At 40.4% G+C, this 18764-nt stretch overlaps 1 protein-coding gene across 1 annotated transcript in view; it reads left to right on the top strand.

Moving 5' to 3' along the window:
* MAOA (monoamine oxidase A) overlaps positions 1-16480 on the top strand; it is an 85920-nt gene extending 69440 nt beyond the window's left edge. The window contains exons 7-15 of the mRNA XM_055268252.2: positions 881-1030; positions 1334-1493; positions 2322-2418; positions 5874-5927; positions 10348-10405; positions 11619-11716; positions 13464-13575; positions 13779-13841; positions 14040-16480. Of these exons, the coding sequence (XP_055124227.1) occupies positions 881-1030; positions 1334-1493; positions 2322-2418; positions 5874-5927; positions 10348-10405; positions 11619-11716; positions 13464-13575; positions 13779-13841; positions 14040-14186 (939 nt within the window). The 3' untranslated portion in view covers positions 14187-16480. The remainder of the gene's footprint in view (positions 1-880; positions 1031-1333; positions 1494-2321; positions 2419-5873; positions 5928-10347; positions 10406-11618; positions 11717-13463; positions 13576-13778; positions 13842-14039) is intronic.
* The last annotated feature ends 2284 nt before the right edge of the window (positions 16481-18764 follow it).

An 18764-nucleotide genomic window follows, 5' to 3' on the forward strand; every position in this document is an offset into this window, starting at 1 on the left:
GGGCCACTCAAGAGAACTATTTAACAATATCTAAGGGAGCAAGCAAATGCTTAGCCTTCACCCTCTGCCTCCGCCTTGAAGCTTCCAGATAGTTTTGCAAAAAGTTACTCAAGATCTGATATTCCGAATCTTTTTTTTTTTTTTTTTGAGATGGAGTCTAGCTCTTTCACCCACGCTGGAGTGCAGTGATGCAATCTCAGCTCACTGCAACCTCCGCCCCCTGGGCTCTAGTGGTTCTCCTCCCTCAGCCTCCCTAATAGCTAGGATTACAGGCACGTGCCACCACGCCTGGCTAATTTTTGTAATTTTAGTACAGCCACCGCACCCAGCCCTTCTTCCCATTCTTAGAACATCATTTGGTGGTGACTAGTAGGACTAGTAGGACATGACTATCCCTAAAAGCACCCTGTAACTTTGTCTATAATAGGGATCTATCTGCATCCTTACCTGCCTGGACAACCTCAGCCCAGACCTACAGGAATCAAAGGCAATTAGAAACCTCATCGTCTGGAATAAGCACTGTGCCTGCCGTTTCTCAGGGCTCCCTCCACACACTGCACTCTTTGGCATTTGAAGCCCACAGACTTGCTGATATTCCCACTTGGTCAGGGCAGCATTGGCATAGTGGAACATTTCTTCAGGTTCTGTGATTTTTATAAACTTGTAATGGCTTTTCTTTGCCAGAAGCTGTGCAGGGAATGATCATTGAATTGTCTTGGTCAACTCTGCCTCTGTCCTAATGAATTCTTCTGACAGTTAAGTGTGCAGACATTGGAGGTGTGGCCTGTGACTTTCTGGAGGTTTTCTAATCAGTAGCCAATAGGATTTTCCTTCCTTGGGCTTTCATAATGTTTCCTTTCTTACCTACCTCCTCCTGTAGGAACGGAAGTTTGTAGGTGGATCTGGTCAAGTGAGCGAACGGATAATGGACCTCCTCGGAGACCAAGTGAAGCTGAACCATCCCGTCACTCATGTTGACCAGTCAAGTGACAACATCATCATAGAGACATTGAACCATGAACATTATGAGGTAACTCAGTTTAGTCAAAAGGAGCATATAGTGAATAGGCCTTGTGTCTTTTGCAGCTTCTAACCAGATATAATTCAAGCAGTAGCATAATTAATGCTGACATGTTTCCACCTCAGTCTTCCAAATTACCAGCCTTGGTTGGCCTACCTTGATCTGTTTTGTTGCCTCACAGTTGCCTCATTTTCTCATTTTGTATGTTTTTACTGCTCAATGTTGTTTAGAAGTGATAAAGATGATTTTTCATGCCTGCCACAAAGACTGCAGCTCACATTTGAGGTAATATTTTGCTTGTGTGTGTTTTAGTGCAAATACGTAATTAATGCGATCCCTCCAAACTTGACTGCCAAGATTCACTTCAGACCAGAGCTTCCAGCAGACAGAAACCAGTTAATTCAGCGTCTTCCAATGGGAGCTATCATTAAGTGCATGATGTATTACAAGGAGGCCTTCTGGAAGAAGAAGGGTAGGCTGCTATTATTCATGTTTAAACTGTATTATATGAAGAAATCACACTCTTTTAGGATTATTGAACAGAAGGTATTGAATAGAAACAAAGTATTTTCAAATTGGTAGAAAAAGGATTAGAAATCTTGGTCTGTCAATTTCCTCATATCCTTGGCCACACATAATGACCCCAAGAGCACTTGTTGGCAATGGGAGGGAAGAAGGAGATCACATCAGTCATAAGGCCACCATTGCCCTGGTTCCTGGCATCTGTCCTGCTTCTTACTTTTTATCAGCAGAGTGAGGTCAACAGGCACCATGGAAAGAGCACTGCATTGAAGTTACACATTCCAGGACTTCGCTTGCTTGCTAGCATCAGTCTGTAGGTGTAAAGTGGTGACAGTAATACCTACCACTAAGGTGTTGTGAAAATTAAATGAGGCAGGATCTTGGACTTAGAAAGCTTCCCAGATATGGTGGCTACTGTTGATAAGCATTCTGGTTATACTCATCGGATTCCCTCCTCCCACCTCTTCCCTGGATTGGGTCATTCCCTCCAACGCAGCCCTTCTCTTTCCTCGTGTATGCTAGGAGCCAGGGTCATCTTACCATTTTTGTCATGCATTGGCTGGTGATGGAGATGGGTCATTTTCTGTCTGTGGGTGAATAGACATCCTTATATATTCAGTGTGTGTATTTAACAAGACATAGCATGTAGGGTTGGGGCCAAGACCAAGAGTTTAAGATTTGCCTTCCTCTTAAAAAATAGTTTATATATATTTATGTGCGTATGGGTGTCTCTGATGAGCTTGGTCTTGATCTCCCATTGATTTTTCTCCTGGTTAAGATTACTGTGGCTGCATGATCATTGAAGATGAAGATGCTCCGATTTCAATAACCTTAGATGACACCAAGCCAGATGGATCACTGCCCGCCATCATGGGGTAAGTTAGAGCTGGCTGTTCTGCATTTTCCAAATTGTGTTGATGTATTGGTGTGGATGCTGTCAAAGTATATTACTTTGGAATTAAGCTCAAGCAATGATGAATAATGCTATCAAAATATATAATGTTTCCATGTGTTAAAATATTGCAGTAATGTTTTGTGTGTAGCACAAGAATACTGGGAAACTTTACTAAAATTGACACCATTTTGAACTTGTACCCATGTAAGTCTTTCTCTCATACAAAGCTTACATGATGGAGTGAAAAAAAGCAGCTAGACGGGCAGTATGGTAGCCACCCATGCCTACAGGCAGAATGTCCACAGCCATTCTGAAATGAGAACTAACCGCTTTATTCTATAAAAACATTCTAAATGTGGGGTTTCTTGGTTTTATCCTTTTCTCCATTCCAGATATCTGTTACATAGCAAATGTTAGTTGTTACCCTGAGATATAAGATAGCTGACCAATTAGGAGGCCCAGTTCAGAGTGGAGCCAGGCCTTGATTGGATGGTGTGGCAGTTTTTCTGGTGGGTCACTCTAGTTATCCTTCACCAGTGGTGCTTCACTTAACCTCTGAAGTGTGTGGATGATCCAGGGCCTGATTCTGCGTAGGGAAAATGAGAGCTTTCCCCCTCTCTTCTTATTCCGGCACGTAGCTGTTCTACTCGATGGGGGCTGGGGGGTCCAGAGAAGGAAGTGGGGTCCCCACAAAGGAATTGCTAAGGAGTTCCACAGCCTCCCTCTTGCCTGCCTTTTAGCCTTCTCAAAAACTATACAAATAAAAGGCGATTTATTCTACCACACTATAACAAAAGAACATAGCTTCAGTAACTATCAAGTGACTTTTAGAGACCAGTGGTCTCCCCTTTACCCCTGGGAAATGCATAGCTCTTGCTCAAAGGGAAAGGTGAACTCATGCACATCATGTCATTGAAGGAAAATTACAAAGGAAAAGGGGCAGACCCACATCCCAGGGAACTTAGAAAGCAGGTCGCGCTGCTGGCTACTAACGAGACATTTTATAACCACTTCTCTCATTGTAACATATAAGAACACCAGCCTCCCTGAGAAAGGCAGGTACTTACAACATAATGACTGTTGTAATAACACATCCTCTTCATCTCTAACCCCATTGGGCAGAAAAGGATATAGGTTGTTTGGGTAGTTTGACATCATCTTCTATATGCCAGAGAAAAGCAGGAGGTTCAGGTACAGGTTTCAGGAGAATGTCAGTTAAGACCAATCCAACTATAAATGGAAGAGCATTGATGTTTCTCTTGCCCTGGGAGTTAGATATAGTGATGTCTTCTGCTGTTTTGGGTTTTCTTTTCTTTTTTTTTTTTTTTTGAAAGTGGAACTCAATATTTTAATGGTTTTACTTAAGATAAATAGTATAAAACGAAAATGTTAAACGGTTGTGTTCTGTGGACAGTGGGGCTAAAACAAATATAAAATAATAATTGGTTATAGAGGACCAAGTATAGAAGATAAGAGTTTCCTTGGAAACTGGGGAATAGCAAAATAATCTGTTTCTTAACTTGGCGATGTGGTGTTAAAAATTAAAGCTACCATTTATTGAGCGCTGGTTGTGGGTGCAAGTTTTTATGTGTACAATGCTTTTGGGCTTTCTTCAGCTTTATTATTAACTAGGTTATTCAGGGCTCAAATAACCTTCCAGGTGTTAATGGAGTTATTTAGGCAATTCTTAGAAAGTGATATTCTAATCTCTTTCATCTTGACACTTGCCTCCACCCTGCTGTTTGCTGATGGCCACAGCCAGGAAAACCTTGAAGATAGGGGTGGTAATTGCCCAGCACTGTGTTTGTAATAAACTTTTGGAAACTAGAAAGGACCTTGTACTTTAGAACTGTGAAATGTTTCCAACACAAAGCCAGCATGTTTAATTTCCTCAATAAAACACCAAAGTAAGTTAAATCTTATTTATCCATAGTTGGGACTAGATCAAAGAGATTATTTCATTCATGACTTGAGATTTGACATAAATAACCAACACTAACTGCCTTTTGGGAAGGGAACTGTAAAAAGTATATAAGACGAGTTGACTAAAAATGTTTTCAGATAAATCATTTAATCTTTTATCAGATATTGATGATTAAAAAATACTATATACATCTAAACTTACTGATTCTTGCATAAACCCAGAATCTAACTAAAATAATTAATAATAAGCTATATCTAACTAAAATAATTAATGACAAGCTGTAACTTAAGGTATTAAATCATGCAAAATTATGACTATATCCCATAAAGTTCAATAGTTCAGATTTCCTAAATAGTCCACAGCTTTCTCTGAAATACTATTCTCTGCATTAACATATATCTTTGCTTCTCAGAGTGATCTCAAATAACAGCCCTAAATGAACTGCCAATCCAATTTGAGGAACACTTTAATTTGTGGGTAGGGAGAGGAGGAAATATCTGTTTTTTGCACTGATCTACCTGTCCTTTTTGTCTTGAATAAAAGAAATACAAATTTAAAAAATTTTAATGGAAAAATAATTTCATTGTCCTTTAGCTCATTTGGATTTTTGAAAGCTTTCTAATAATAGTATAACTAAGGACTTCATGTCACAATTCAATTCTTTTAAATATACATGCAGTTAGTAATATCAGTATAATAAATAGAATATATTTGATTAAAGGGGAGCATGCAGGTTATAACTGAGTTTTACTGAGTTAATTTATTTGGGGACTATATTAGGTCAGTTTCCAGGGAAGCTCACTCAGAGCTGGAGATCTGGATGCTGGAGCTTTACTGGAAAGTGCTCTGGGGATGACTACCTATGGCAGAAGAATTAAGCAGAACTTGAGCTCCAGTGTTGTCCCAACAAAGGCCTCTGCCATTCCCTTGGAAGTTCTGGAGCTGGGTGGCCCTTCAGAGTTGTCTTCAACTGCATCTAGGTCAGGACAACTCTGAGGAGGGGTGGAACCTTGAGCAAGGCATTCTCTGCTGCCCCGTCCAATTACTGGGGAAGGTTTCAGCTGTGAGCTAAGAGTAATGAGTGCCTGGTCCCAAAGGGAGGCCTTGGGGGCCTACCGTGGCCTCCACTACAGACACATGTTTATATTTGTTTTTCCAGCTTTGATAAAGTGTTTGGCAGAAGGCAACAGTCATTACCAGAATAATCATTTAGCACAACATTCATTCATTCAACATTTGATTTCCTACTATATGCCAAAAACCGTGTTAAACTTTAGAAGTAAAATATTGAATAGGAGGTCACCTGTCATGTAGGGGATCACAGCCTAGCAGGGGTTTTGGACACACAGGCAGACCAAAGACAATATGGCATTTTCCCTAGTAGAGGAGGAGGGTCTGAGAGAGTTCATTTAATGCTGAATAGCTACAGGTTAAGAATACTTCAAAAAGAAAGGGCAGCTCTTAAGATAAACAGCTGTAACCTGATCATTCAATGTAACCTCTCTCTCCAGCTTCATTCTTGCCCGGAAAGCTGATCGACTTGCTAAGCTACCTAAGGAAATAAGGTAAGAATTTGTAACTGAAAAATAGATGAAAAAGTTAGCTTTGTATTGTGTTTTTGCACTGACAGTAGTAGAATAACATGAGGAAAAACACAATACTTCACAAATATTCTCAAAATTCCAGCAAACCAACCTTTTGTATTTTGCTACAGCCCTCTTGACCTAGCCCTTGCCCATGTGCATATATTAATTTTACATGTTCGTGTTTATTTTACAGTGGTTAAGAGGTAGGATTTACCTGTGAGATGGATGGAGAAAAATCATTGAAAATATTAGCTGTGCAAAATGCTGTAGAAACCGAATCCCAATCCTCTTTCAAGGCCATAATCTTCTTCTAAGATTCTCTGACGTGGACTTTCTAAAAAGTATATTTTAACCTGTAGCAACTTGTGTACATGAAAGTATTCACTACTGATTATCTGGGACACAGTTCTGATGTTTCATTATCTGAAAGCTTCCTAGTATAAAATTTATTTTAGGACAGTGGCTTTTTTTTCTTTCTTTCTCCCTTTCTCTTCCTGTCATGGTATATTTGTTTTGTTTTGTTTTGGAATCCTTTGTTCAATTAAAGTCTTACCTGAAGAGGTAAGCCTTTTAACATCAGAGTTATTTGGCTGTTGCAGGGATGCCTCTGGGTAGCCCTAAATCCTCTGCTAGCTTTTAAAGAGGTCCAATACATACACAAAAATATAGACTTTTCTCTGAATGTAATTAAAAATATTAAACAGCTAACCCATTAGCAGCCCTTGCTTTGGGAGTTACTCTGATGACTTTAGAAGTGGGGGAAAGGCTGCAGAATGAGTTCCTACATGTGCACACGGATTTGTTTATTTGAACAACCATGAGATTCAACAATCTCATGGTTTGCAGGTAAGCTTTACATGGAAGAAACTCTCAGCTTCAATTTAGCAGGTTCTTCTCTGTTCACTATAAGTGGTAAATGGTTGAATCTCAACAGTCATGGGATTCAAACAACCATGAAATTGTGGAATCTCATGGTTGTTAAAAATAAACTCTACTCACTCAATAGAGGAGGGATTTGGGGTCCAGTGATAGGGAATGATTTGTTCAAGGCTCCATAGCTAGTGTCTTAGTGCATTTGTGATAGTGTAACAAAATGCCTGAAACTGGGTAATTTATGAAGAATAGAAATTTATTTCTCACAGTTCTAGAGGCTGGGAAGTCCAAGATTATGATGCCAACAGATTCAATTCAGTATTTGGTGAGAATCTGTTCCATAGGTAGCACTTACTTATGGTGCCCTCACGTGGCAGAAAAGGCAGAAGGAGGAAGGACAAAAAGTGATGAAGGTGGTGTCCTCACTTGGAGGAAGGCAGAAGGGCAGAAAGGGCCTAGCTAGTTCCCTCCAGCCCATTTATAAGGGCACTAATCTATTCATGAGGGCAGAATCTTCCTGATTTCATCATTTCCGCAGAGACCCCACCTCAAAATACCATCACCTTGGAGGTTAAGTTCCAACATTTAAATTTTGGAGGGACACATACATTTAAATCATCACAGCTAGCTTGTGACAAAGTCTGGAGTAGCATATAGCGCATAATTTTTCATTACACCACACTAAGCTGACATTTTCTTTTGGATTTCCTGCTTTCCCTCCTTATTAATAGTAAAATAAATACCAGCCTGTAGGTAGACATTTGGTTATGATTCCACACGGTGGCTGAACTTCTCAAAAGTTCTTGTAAGGCAAAACCCTTACTGAATATGTCATTGACAAAAACAGTGGTTCCCAGATCTGACTGCATCAAAATATCCCAAAGGATGTTTGGAAAATATGTTTTTATAAGACCTATAGATTGTGATTGAGTAGGTTTGAGGTGGGGCCTGCGTATTTGTATTTTTCAACAAGCTTTTCAGATGATTATGATAAGCAACCGGATTTAGAAACCAGTGAATAAGTTCAACGAGATGATTTGCACAGTGGCCTCTTTTGGTCATCACTTAGGTTCTGTTATTTTTAGAGCCAAATTAATCAATCAGTGCATTGTTTTAACATCCTTGCCTTACATATCTTTTCCAAAAATTTTTAATTTTAAAGGGAAGAAGGGAAAGGGAAAGATAATTTCCTGTGTTTGTGTGAACACATCCTTGGCTCTTCTAATAATATGAAATACAGTAAATAATGACTTATAACTATTATAATTGTTTTTAACATTCATGAATGAAAACTAACTACAATGTAGATTGATTGGATTTTGGGTTTCACTCTGCTTTAATAAAAATTTTATTACACATCCAGAAAGTAAGTTAAGCAGGCCTGGCACATTGACTCACACCTATAATCCCAACACTTTGGGAGGCTGAGGCAGGCAGACTGCTTGAGTGCAGAAGTTGAAGACCAGTCTGGGCAACATAGAGAAACTGTCTCCACAAAAAATAAAAAAATTATCTAGGCCTGGTGACGTGTATCTGTAGTCCCAGCAACTTGGGAGGCTGAGGCGAGAGGATCACCTGAGTCCAGGGAGGTTGAGGCTGCAGTGAGCCATAATCATGCCACTGCATTCCAGCTTGGGTGACAGAGTGAGACCCTATCTCAGAAATAATAATAATAGTAATAAGTTAAGTACTGTTGAGCTTTTTTAGAATAATCATTGCCGATACTTTCATTTTCTAATTAACTCAAAATGTCTGAATTATTGCTTGTAACACCCTTGTGAAGTAGGTGTTAGAATCAGTCATCTCTTCATAGACTAGGCAAAGAGGGTACCATAGTAGGCTGAGGATGGGTTTTGGCTGAACAAATATTTATTGAGTACCTACTATGGGCAGATTACTCATAAGAGTAGAGCCTTACCCTGCTATTAATTAGTTGAGCAAAATCAAACAAATCTCTGCAGCTCCCTGAGCCTCGGTTTCCTCATTTCTGAAATGAGGGGCTTGAATCAGGCTGAGAGAGACAGACAGACAGACAGTAGTCTTGAGACTTCTTCCCATTCTTCCTTTCCTTTATGACATTTTATGTATAATGTGAGCAGCTCTTTGAAGGAAGCCAAACTTCCTCTGACTATCCTGAAATTTAACTATCCACCTAAATATCCATCTAATGTTGCATGACATCATCTCAGGAGTGGCATTTGTCTCTCCCTTAAAACCTTCCATGGAAAATGGCGACAATAAGCAAAGTTTATAATCTGCCTCCTCCTCCTGATTTTATACCTATGAGGTGAACGTTCTGGAAGTTATATAAATGGTTTAAGTGTGAGGATTTAGATAAATTTATAAGGTTACACTTTGTCCCACGTTATTCAGAGAAATTGGGGGCATGTCTTTAAAATATTTCTAATGTAATTGGCAACATAAAATTGTATATTTCTAAATCTCTATTTCTTTATTACCACTAAGCTTGAGCTCCCCCCACCCTGCATAATTTTGTCTCTTCAGCTTTTAATACTTGTCTTACAGATTTGACTCAAACCTTTTGCCACATTTTTAAGCAAATATTTTTCCAGTTGCTTGTTATCCCTTAACAAATATTTTAGAGCATTTTCAAATGTTTAAACTATATTAAAACTATAAAAGGTAAATAGGAAAAGTGTATAACTGGATCAGTGTGAACCTGTGCAAACAAATCCAGAAATAAAACCATTAATTTCGAAAACAGGTGATTTTAGTAAATTAGACCTTTTAAAAAAATTCACCATGAGTAGGTGTGAGTTTAAAACGTATTTCGTTTCAAAAAGAGTTTATATAAGTACAACCACTAACTTTTTCAGACATGAAAATACCATGTTCTGGGCTAGTCATTTAGATAATGAATTATGAGAATAACCAAAGGCTGTGTTTGAGGTAACATTAGCATATTGTGCCCATCCCTCAGATACACTTTGAAATACTGTGGTCCACAGACCATTCTATCAAGTGACAAATTCCTAGACTGAAATGACTGTAGATACTTTCTGTACAGCATATCTTATGTTACGCTTAAAAGATGAAATGAGCTTTATATGTTTGTAGGTAATTAAAACACAAGTATAGGATAGTTAAAAGACACCATCACTTATACTATAGACTTATAAAAGGAATCATTTTAGAATTCTACGTATTCCAGAAAAGTTATATAGAATCAGTTCCTAAGACTGGCTAAACTTAATTGAATCCATTTTTCCCATTTTTATCTCGAGCAGATATCATATTAGGTAGTGAAAGAGGCAAAAATGTAGAAAAGAAAAGAATAATTCCATTGAGTCCTCAAATTAAATGACTATTGAGGCATTGAAAGTTAATTTGAGTGCAGGGATTCATGGAAATGTTCATTTGTGTGGTTACAGAAGGCCATGGATTTTAATTTTTCTGTAATAAATCTGGTTGATACCAGGAGCTCTAGAACTCACTGTATTTATTCTATACCCATCAGTTACTCCTTCCTGAACTTTTTTTTTTTTTTTTTGGCTCTGTTTTATAGGAAGAAGAAAATCTGTGAGCTCTATGCCAAAGTGCTGGGATCCCAAGAAGCTTTACATGTAAGAAACTCCCAGCTTTAATCCCTAGCAGGTTCTTCTCTGTTCACTATAAGTAGTAAAGCAAAGCAGATTCTGATTTTTTAACAGTCTTATGAAGAGAGTATAAAGCGATATGCTTAACTTGGAGGATAAACTTCAGCAGTCACAAAAGGTCATTAAAAGCTGGTATTAGGCGCATGGAATTTCTGACACAGCAACTCCTTTGGGCTGTTTAAATGTTCACTAGATAACTGGCAGCCAATTGTAATGAGAGCCTAGAGCTGCAGGGATTATGTCAAGAATGGGTGAGATGGGTTCCCAGAACAGAAGTCCTGCCCCCAGTCAGTGTCACTTACCTGCTGCACAATTAAATTCCAGATATGTTATCATTTGTTGGTGAAGGCAAAGTAGTATGTACTTGACAAGATAGACTGAATCTAGAGTCTCTTCCCAGGTCAAAGTCATACTAATTTATTTTTCCATATGTGAATTCAATTCACAACTCGTTTAGGAATATCAGTGCTTTCAATCCACCACTGAAAGCAATTAGGAGAATGAAATTACGTCTTTTTGAAAAAAAAAATATAGAATGGCTGAGGGCTCTTTCAGGGGTTTGTCTCTAAACTGTTCAAATAATGAACTTTCTGAATGTGCCAGGGAAATTAGAGAAGGTTCTCTCATGTCCCCTAGGAAACATTTTTCATCTTAATTGCCCCTTTTTAGTGGAATTCCCATCATTCATGTTTCCAGCTTAGAAAAGGGGTTGGGAAAAAAGCCTTCCTTAGACATTTGTTTGTCTTCTGCCTCCTCCCTCCCACCCTTTCCCTAGCAATAATGCCTGATAGATGGGGAAGTAAAGTCTGTTATTAGGGACTCCAGAGATTTGAGCAGACCTTTCCACAATCTGAATTGTTGATGGGGTTTCCTATAGACTTAGCTCTAAAGACTTCAGAATCTGCATAGATGGATGGATACCCCTCTCTCCTAGATACTGGAATACTTCATGTCTTCCCTAATCAAGAAAATGGGAAGAGCAAAGTATACGTGTTTTGCCACATGGTACTTCACAAAAGGCCATTGCTTGGTACTATCATGTTTCCCCTTAAGTGAGTTAGAAAAACAGGATCTTCTTTATTTTCTTAATGTAAACTTTTTGTTAAAGCAACGATGTTGTTGACTTGCAGCATTTCAGCTTTGTTTTCTCTTTTGCATTTTCTTCCCCACTGAACTGCAGCCAGTGCATTATGAAGAGAAGAACTGGTGTGAGGAGCAGTACTCTGGGGGCTGCTACACGGCCTACTTCCCTCCTGGGATCATGACTCAATATGGAAGGTATTATGCAAGCACTATGCCAATTAATCCAAGACCTGTGCCAAATTTAAAAGGAAAAGCAGAGTTCAATGGGAATTCTAGAAATAGTTGTCAAAATCCCCATTTCTTATGTCCTAGATAATACTTGTATATTTCTGGATGTCCATAGAAAAACAAGGATGTCATTACATAGAACAATAGCTGTCAGCATACAGAACAATAGCAGAACAGTGGGGAGGATTTCAGATGTGAACAGTGCTTGTGAGAATGAAGCAAGCTACAGTGTTCTCCAAGGGGACTTCGTGAGCTCAACTTGACATTTAGTCTCACATGACTGCCTTAGGCTCCTTGGCACCAGTCAACACAGAAGGACATTGGACGTGTTTATCCAACATCTGCTGATGCCAACAGAGGAGCATCAGCAGACAGTCCTTTTCAGGGGAAGAGTCCTCACTGTATACAGTTGAGGTGTGAGGAAATGACATCCATGTGGGGTGGGTCCACCTTGACCTAGAAGCCCCTTGCTCCATGGGAGCCATTATCTCTATGCTTCATAGGCATAGTGTCCAGTAACTTGCTCAGTTATAAGACTTGCTCAGTTACAAGAGACACCACACTCAGGGAAGCCCAAAGTGATAGCCTCCTACCAGGTATTTACAATTCATTTAGAGTCCTCCCAGCCTGGATGCAGTTTACTAATGTGGGGGTGGGAGGGGAGGCACTTTTAGCATAAGTGGTGTTGCCTCCATAGATGGCATTACACCTTCATCTGGTTTCCAGAGAAACAGAGCTAGAAAGTTAATACAAGGTCACATTTGTCCACCGAAAAGGAGGAAGTATTTATTAACCTTTTCGTTACAGGAGTTTTTGGTCTGTTTTTTTTTTTCTTCTTAATTGAGTCAGATCGCCTTTGTTAACAATAGCAGGATTGATGAACTGGATTAGTTCTGGTATCAAAGTAGAAGTCTAGAAGACAAGACTAAGATGAGGAATAGATGAAGCCCAGGGTTCTGGAATTGGAAAAAGGAGTGCCAATGGGTTGAGATGAAGGCCATCAGGGTGGGGGCAGGACGTGCAGCTTGGGAGAGTTCATGAAACTAGCTGTGGACATGGCAGGAGTCAAAGCCAAGAAAGTTGGAGGGGACAGCTGTCCATTCAGTCCAGCCCTTCTTTGTAAGAGGAGACCCATTTCCTTGCTCTCAGCCAGTCCCTAGAGAAGTTCAGAGAAGCTAACTGTACAGAGGTTGTTTTCTTAAAGAGACACACCCATGTAATGTCTCAGGTCTCTCCTTTGCCAGAAATGACAGTTAATGTCCCTGTCTTCCCACCTGCCACTGCAGTTCCTCCTGACACACTGGGAGTGCCTGCAAAGCTGGATCGGTGGCTGTTTTCAAGAAGAGTGCACCCTCCCCCGAGAAAGACAGGACAGGGAGAAGAATGGACTGCCAACAGGAAACAGCAAACAAATCTGATTTGGGGCTTGAATACGTGTTCTTATATTCCAGCTCTGGCTGGCTTGGAAAAGATCAACATCTCCTTTAATGATTGATGATCTGATGGCCTGATTCTCCCTGGCTTGAAAGTTCAGATCCTCTATGCAGACCCAGAAAGCAAAAAGTGGCCTTTCACCTTGGGCTAAGTCATACGGGTGTTTTTTAAACAGTCTGAATTTTTGTGCCTTCTGCAGACTAAATGAGGGCAGTGATTGGCTTGTTTACCCTGCCCACCTTCCCAAGTAACTCTGTGTAACCTCTTGGTTCCCTTGAAGGGTGATTCGTCAACCTGTGGGCAGGATTTTCTTTGCGGGCACAGAGACTGCCACAAAGTGGAGCGGCTACATGGAAGGGGCAGTTGAGGCTGGAGAACGAGCAGCTAGGGAGGTAAGTAGGAAAGCCCAGGCTCTCTCCCTCCTGAGTCACGGCAACGTTTTGGGCATCTGGTCTTGCTAGTTCTTGACACTGATAGAATCTGTATGTCCATTTCTCTGCCCCTCACTCATGGGGCTCATCTGTGGATAGCAGGGCCTTGAATCTGTAGAAACTATACAGCCTCTTTTCATAATACCATGGTCACTTTCTTTCAGGTCTTAAATGGTCTCGGGAAGGTGACTGAGAAAGACATCTGGGTACAAGAACCTGAATCAAAGGTAAGTTTGGTGGCTCTGGGCACTATCTCTCCTTAGACCAATCATGGAACATAAAACTCACATCTCCCTTCTTCTAGTCTCTGATTTAATTATAGATGCAACTATCCCAGGGGTCTCCATGCATGGATCTTGCAGATGTGTTTTGTTCCTCCTTGTCAGCATGAGTTTTTTGCTCATGATCTGTGTTCCTTCACCTAGGACGTTCCAGCGGTAGAAATCACCCACACCTTCTGGGAAAGGAACCTGCCCTCTGTTTCTGGCCTGCTGAAGATCATTGGATTTTCCGCATCAGTAACTGCCCTGGGGTTTGTGCTGTACAAATACAAGCTCCTGCCACGGTCTTGAAGTTCTGTTCTTATGCTCGCTGCTCACCGGTTTTCAATACCACCAAGAGGAAAATATTGACAAGTTTAAAGGCTGTGTCATTGGGCCATGTTTAAGTGTACTGGATTTAACTACCTTTGGCTTAATTCCAATCATTGTTAAAGTAAAAACAATTCAAAGAATCACCTAATTAATTTCAGTAAGATCAAGCTCCATCTTATTTGTCTGTGTAGATCAACTCATGTTAATTGATAGAATAAAGCCTTGTGATCACTTTCTGAAATTCAAAACGTTAAACGTGATATGCTCATCAGAAACAATTTCTGTGTCCTGTTTTTATTCCCTTCAATGAGAAATACATGATGATTTCAGAAACAAAGCATTTGACTTTCTGTCTGTGGAGGTGGAGTAGGTGAAGGCCCAGCCTGTGACTATCCTTTTTCTTCCCTTAGGCAATGGTGAAGTGCCATTACAGAGCCTAGAGGCTTACAGCCTCCTGGAGGAAGCAGCCTCCACTTTGGATCAGGAAATAGTAAAGGAAAGCAGTGTTGGGGGTAACGGCCTGCAGACCCTCAGACCAGAATGGGGACATCTTGTGGGCTACTGCCTCAGGAATCTCCTGACAACTTGTAGTTCCTCCAACTTTTCTAGACATCTAGTCTCAGTGCTGGCTTATTTGTATTTTTCCTCTTTCACTTCTTATGGAGGAGAGTGTTTAGCTGAGTTAGAATGTTAAAACTGACTTGCTGCGACTTATGTGCAGCTTTCCAGTTGAGCAGAGGAAAACAGTGGCAGGACTGTCCCCCAGGAGGGCTCCCCGCTTAGCTCTGTGTGAGACCAACTACGACTGGCATCTTCTCTTCCCCCTGGAAGGCAGCTAGACACCAATGGATCCTTGTCAGTTGTAACATTCTATTTCAACTTCAGGAAAGCAGCAGTTTTCTTTTATTTTTTCCTATGACCATAGAATTAGACATACCTCTCAACTTACATATGTCTTCAACATGGTTACCTCTGCATAAATATTAGCAAAGCATGCCAATTTCTCAAGTACTGAAATACACGTGATAAATTTGACTGTTATTTGTTGAGACTATCAAACAGAAAAGAAATTAGGGCTCTAATTTCCTTAAAGCAAGCTCACTTGCTTTAGTTGTTAAGTTTTATAAAAGACATGAAATTGAGTCATTTTATATATGAAAACTAAGTTCTCTATCTTAGGAGTAATGTCGGCCCAGAAGGGTGCCCACCTCTTGTTTTCCCCTTTTAAAAACTGAGATTTTTAAAAGCCCTTTCCAAAGATTTCAACCGTGAAATACTTCTTTTTACAATGTATCAACATATTTTTATTTAAGGGGAATTAACAATTGCCAGGGGAAACCAGCCAACCCAAGTTTATTATATCATTAACTTTATCATAAATTCAAACCTAAGTTGCTGGACCCTGGTGTGAGGACATAAATCTTCCAAAGTTTTGCCTATCCTAAGAGCTGCATTTTTCTGCTGATCTTTACCTTGCATTTTAGCTAATTTAGGAGTTTTGAGAATGTATTGGATACACTCCAGTACATAAGGAGTTGCCGCACATTATATCAAACTGCTTTGAGAAATCTCATCCCTAGTCTATTGCAGTTATTTCTATTAGCTTATTGATTAACTCAGTCCTGACACACTTTTTGGGAAATGCTGATTTAAACTTCTTAACTGGCAACAGTTGAAACAGTAATCAGTTTGCTAACATATTTAAAGTCTTGAATGTTGAAGAACTCATGTGATTTACACTTTTCAACTTTTTGGAAAACGATTTAATTTATTCTAATTAGATTAACCCTATTAATCTATGGATTGGGTATCAAAATGAATGCCAGTCCAGATGTGCCTAGACACGAAATTGGAGCTGAGGACTCTCACCATATGCGAATTCATCCATCATGAAGATACCATAAGCCTTTTCTCTGAATCAGAGAAATGAAAGTCAGTTTAAGAGACTGATAGATCTTGGCCCTGTTAAGGCATCCACTTCACAGTTCTGAAGGCTGAGTCGACCCCACTCCATAGTTAGGCCAAGAATTAGATTTTAAAACTTCATCTGTCTGTCCCAGTTAACTGTTAAATAAGGCCTCATCCTCCACTGAAGAGTATGGATTGAAGGATTGTTTAGTCTGATTGTGAACTTGGTGCCTGATGTTCCATGTCTGAAGTTTGCCCCAGTGCTACACATTGGAGTATACCTATGTGTGTGCTTTGCCACTGAAGCAAGATTTTGCCTGTATGGTACTGTTTTGTTTGTTAATAAAGTGCACTGCCACCCCCGATACAGACTCAACTCCTGTATTTAGTTGATAGCTCTATGCAGAAAGTTCAATGGCTTCTTATAGCAGGAGGTCACAATGAGGCATTGTCCGTGGAGGATAGGCTTAGGAAATCGTTTAATACTGACTGCAAATTCTCAAAGTTGAGTTTGACTCTCACGTGTTATTGAGGTTTTCTGGGAACTGATTAAACGCTGAAATACTGTAGCCTGCCTAACTGGGCCACAGATGTGGATTCTGGTCCAAGTTTTCTCACCTAATTAGCTTATGATAACTTGAGCAAGTCACTTTGGTTCTCTCGGTCTCCACATCTGGAAAAGGTTGGGTTGCATTAGATGGCTTCTAAGCAATCTTTTCATGGCAGCATAATGTGATCTATGCATTTTGTTGCCATCACTGTAACTATTTTTGCCTATTGGTATGTCAGGGGCAAAAAATTCAGTCTTTCTGTACCCTGGTTTACTCCTTGTCCTAGATTGGGTTCCCTGGAAACACACTCTAAGATACAGAGTCAGGGCAAAAAGTTTATTGAAGACAATCCTCAGGAAATACACCTAAGAGGGTGAGGAAGGCAGGATTGGGCAGGAGAGTCGACCTACAATGCAGTTGCAACTACAGGTTCTAATGAGGAGCTAGGAAGACCCTTCAGAAGTATCCCTCATTGAGACAAGGAGGTCTGGACTCTGTGACCCTTCATCAGCCTCCCCCTGAGAGAGGGTGTTACCTTGAATAAGGCAGGTTCAAGGACAATTTCTAGTGAGGAACCGTAGCTGGGAACTTCGACCAGCCTGTATTCCCTGCAGATCCAGGGTGGAGCACTGCGTTATCTACTTTATTCCCATAGAAAATAGAGAGTTGCCTTGTCATGTAAAAGACATTGTGGACTTGAGCTTCGGCTTTATGGATAGAATGGAGCTCTCTCTGTGAACCTATCCCTGTTAGGTAAGGGAACTTCTTTTAGAGGGTTGTATTTCTGCACTATTCTTTACATGGAAGAAAAAAAATCAGAATTGGAAGGAACCCTGGAAATGATTCAATCTCTGTTTCAATGAAGGAGCCCCATCTACAGAAAACTAACAGAAAGATCAAAGGGAAAAATCAGCATTTCCAAAGAGGAGTCCTAAATTCAATGTCTTCAGGAGGTGGGCAGCTAAAAACGAACAGCAGCAGACACAAGACATTTGGGAATACTGAGGACTGGCTGACCTAGGAAGTATGTGCCCTTCTAAAGAGCATTTATATTCAAATTCCTTGAAAAGATTGCTGACCAATTAAAACACATTTGGGGTGGGTGCGGTGGCTCACACCTGTAATCCCAGCACTTTGGGAGGCCAAGGCAGGTGGATCACTTGAGGTAAGGAGTTCAAGACCAGCCTGACCAACATGGTGAAATCCCGTCTCTACTAAAAATACAAAAATTAGCCCAGCGTGGTGGTGCACGCCTGTAATCCCAGCTACTTGGGAGGCTGAGACAGGAGAATCACTTGAACCTGGGAGGCAGAGGTTGCAGTGAGCCGAGATCACGCCATTGCACTCCAGCCTGGATGACAAGAGCAAAATTCTGTCTCAAAAAATAAAATAAAAGGCCGGGTGTGGTGGCTCACGCCTGTAATCCCAGCACTTTGGGAGGCTGCGGCGGGCGGATCACGAGGTCAAGAGATCGAGACCATCCTGGCCAACATGGTGAAACCCCCGTCTCTACTAAAAATACAAAAATGAGCTGGGCGTGGTGGCGAGTGCCTGTAGTCCCAGCTATTCAGGAAGCTGAGGCAGGAGAATTGTTGAACTAGGGAGGCGGAGGTTGCAGTGAGCCAAGATCGTGCCACTGCACTCCAGCCCTGGTGATAGAGTGAGACTCTGTCTCAAAAATAAATAAATAAATAAATAAATAAATAAATAAATAAATAAATAAATAAAAATAAAACACATTTGAAGGCTTGGTTCTCATGTCCAAGTTGTCTTCAAGTCCTTGATAAAGAAGTGCAAGGTTTGGTTTTGCATCACTTAAATGATGCATTTTGCATCACTTACAAGTTCTTTTTGGATGTCTTTGATTTTTCTGAGAAATAAGCACAAAGACCAGCAACCATTTTGTGAAACTACCTGGAGTGAGTAGGAGAGGCCTGGGTTGGAATGGCAAAAAGAAAAACAAAGACAGAAAAAAAGTCTTCTTAGACCAGAAATCTCCCTTAAGAAATTACCCTTCCCCAGCCCACCATACCGTGGCAATGTTTATCTCCTGCTATGTGAATGTCACGATTGACGAGAGCAGTGTCAGACTTTATTG

This window comes from Symphalangus syndactylus, chromosome X, assembly GCF_028878055.3.
Source record: "Symphalangus syndactylus isolate Jambi chromosome X, NHGRI_mSymSyn1-v2.1_pri, whole genome shotgun sequence".
Taxonomy (NCBI): domain Eukaryota; kingdom Metazoa; phylum Chordata; class Mammalia; order Primates; family Hylobatidae; genus Symphalangus; species Symphalangus syndactylus.